General features: G+C 37.8%; 1 protein-coding gene across 1 annotated transcript in view; it reads right to left on the reverse strand.

Annotated features, from left to right (window-relative positions):
* The window catches only part of LOC138019886 (sialate O-acetylesterase-like), a 17,163-nt gene that overhangs the window by 9,769 nt on the left and 4,894 nt on the right, over positions 1 to 2,500 (reverse strand). Inside the window, exon 2 of the mRNA XM_068866847.1 lies at positions 1,971 to 2,152. Coding sequence (XP_068722948.1) covers positions 1,971 to 2,152 — 182 coding nt within the window. The remainder of the gene's footprint in view (positions 1 to 1,970; positions 2,153 to 2,500) is intronic.

The raw sequence follows: 2,500 nt of genomic DNA on the forward strand, positions 1-2,500 counted from the left end.
ATAATAAATAATAATAATAATAATAGTAATAATAATAATAATAATAATATATGTAACAATTATTCTTTGAAATCGAGGTGAATAGTGGTAGTAAAAATTAGACGATAAGTTGGAGGTCCCGTCTCACAACCCTTCAATGTTCACAATTCTGTGGGACGTAAAAGAACCCGCAAACTTGTCGTGAAGAGTAGGGCATGTAGTTCCCGGTGTTGTGGTCTGTCTTCTGTGGTGTATCCTATTGTTAATTCCACCATGTATGTATTCATACTCAATCAGTAAATAAATAAATAAATAGATACATAAATGAATAAATAGAATTAGGAATTGTAATTGATGATAATTATATAAAAGCATGATTAAATAGATAAGTCTTAAGTTTTCTTTTAAAGTCTTCCAGTGTCTTCTGATTTATTAGATCATCTGGCAAAGCTGTCCCATTGGGAAGGGACACGAACACAAAACGCCCTCTCTCAACATCCTTTTGTCTGGGAGCGAGAAGTAATCAGAGGGCTTTTAGAGCCCGATGTTAGTGCTCTAGTACGCTTATAACTTACGATAAGATCACATAAATATGTCGGAGAGTTGTTATGGAGACACTTGTAGACCATCAGAAGATTTTTAAAAATCTTTTTTCAGCTGTCAGCCCATGTAGCTGATGTAGAACAGGTGAAAGGGCTCGACAACAACGCGCAAAGCAACCTTAATAACAACTTCAATAATTTGCCGATAACTGCCTCAATAATCTTCACGAAGAACGTCGTCGCCAACAACTGCCTCGATAATTAACAATTATCCTGCGAAATCGCGCGGAATATCGCCTGATACTTGAGTTGGCTAAAATCAGGCGGTATACCGCAAGATTGAGCGGGATAATTCTTTCATTATTCAACACATTGATAACAAAGCACAATTTTCTACGTTTATTGGAAAAAAGCTGAAAAAACTATCATTTTTCTCCGCGACATACAAAGTTACGTATATGGCAGGATATACGTTGAGTAGGCACGGCGAATATTGAGCGCGCTATGACCATATTTGGACATTGCCACAATGTGTTGAATAATAATTGTTTTAGTATAAATACACAAGTGATTATTTCAAAAAAGAGAAAAAAAAAAAACATTTCAACGCGAAATCATCTTCACTTACAGTGGTAAAACGACTACTGGCAGCCATTTTGTTCGTCGAGGTGATTATCGGCTGATAATCCGAGATAGCGAGCCAATGAGAGCTTGCGATTTTGTGTAATCACCTGTGTATTTAAACTAAGAACGGATATACATAGCCGCTGCATTTATACCAGCACTCTACTTGTTAATTCACCACAAAGTACTCGCTCCGACGGCGCAAAGTCCGTACCAGAACGGTTCTTACAAAAAGAAAAAAAATAACAAAGTTGATAAGAAAGGGAACTACAAAAACCAAGGTCGAAATTTGATTTAACAAATTGTTGACCTCAACTTAGAAACAACGGACGAAGAGCAAAATTGGACAAAATAACGCAAAGCGACTATAGCTTAATACGAATTGAAGTAAAGTGACAAAGGAAAACTATTTACATACGTAATGAACTAAGAGGTGTTGGTGCATGAAAAAAGACAACTCTTATTTAGAAACAGAAAGAACAAAAACGGCGATAGCTAAGCACAAAATGAAAAGATTTAGAAAAGGGGGTGAAAATAAAGCAAAGCGTGAAGCATAAGCGTAAAGCATACACACAAACGAGAAACAGATTCTATAGCTACAAAGTTTATGTTAGGAGAATCATTTTGTTTAAGTAGTCAATATTGTCTAGTTCTTTTGTTGAAACTATAAGTAGTTAAGTGTTTAAAGTCGGGGTATAGTTCCTGCCATATGTGTGCTGCCATTGCATGTATCGTTTGAAATCAAACGATACATGAAGAGAAGAAGATGGCAAAGAATCGTGAACTCCATGTCACGTCTTAAGATGCTTGAAACAAAGAACTCACCTGATGTACTGTAAACTGCATGTTACTCTGACCACTGCAAATCCAAACGTCTCCAAATAAAACATCTTCAAGAAGCACTGAAATTATACTTGTACCCATTTTAGACATGGCAGTGATTGTGTATGGGCCGCCAGCATCTTGGGCATCTAACGTGACCGTCCACACTCCATTTCCTTTTGGACCTAAGCCAAGTGAGCATCGATAACGTAGCATTACGTAAGTTACACATTGCTTTTAGCCAAGACGAAAAGTTGCGAGGGTATGAGACGAAAAGAAGCACCCTTTTAACTTATCGCAGCCAACTGATGACATTAAAGTCGTCGCACCGTAAGTTATTGCATGGATATATTTTTTCAAAGGGAGATCCAGGAGAAGAAAGACGGTTTCTCTTTCTCTGTTCCTTCAATTTTCACCAACACGCACGTTCCTTCCTCCACCTCCCCTCCCCCTCCCGGGGAGGAGGGGTCTCCCTTATATGGGCCATATAGTTATGTGCGGCCCCAAAGATATGGTTTTTTTAGGCTATTAGA

This window comes from Montipora capricornis, chromosome 10 (genome assembly GCF_036669925.1).
Source record: "Montipora capricornis isolate CH-2021 chromosome 10, ASM3666992v2, whole genome shotgun sequence".
In the NCBI taxonomy this organism is placed as follows: Eukaryota; Metazoa; Cnidaria; class Anthozoa; order Scleractinia; family Acroporidae; genus Montipora; species Montipora capricornis.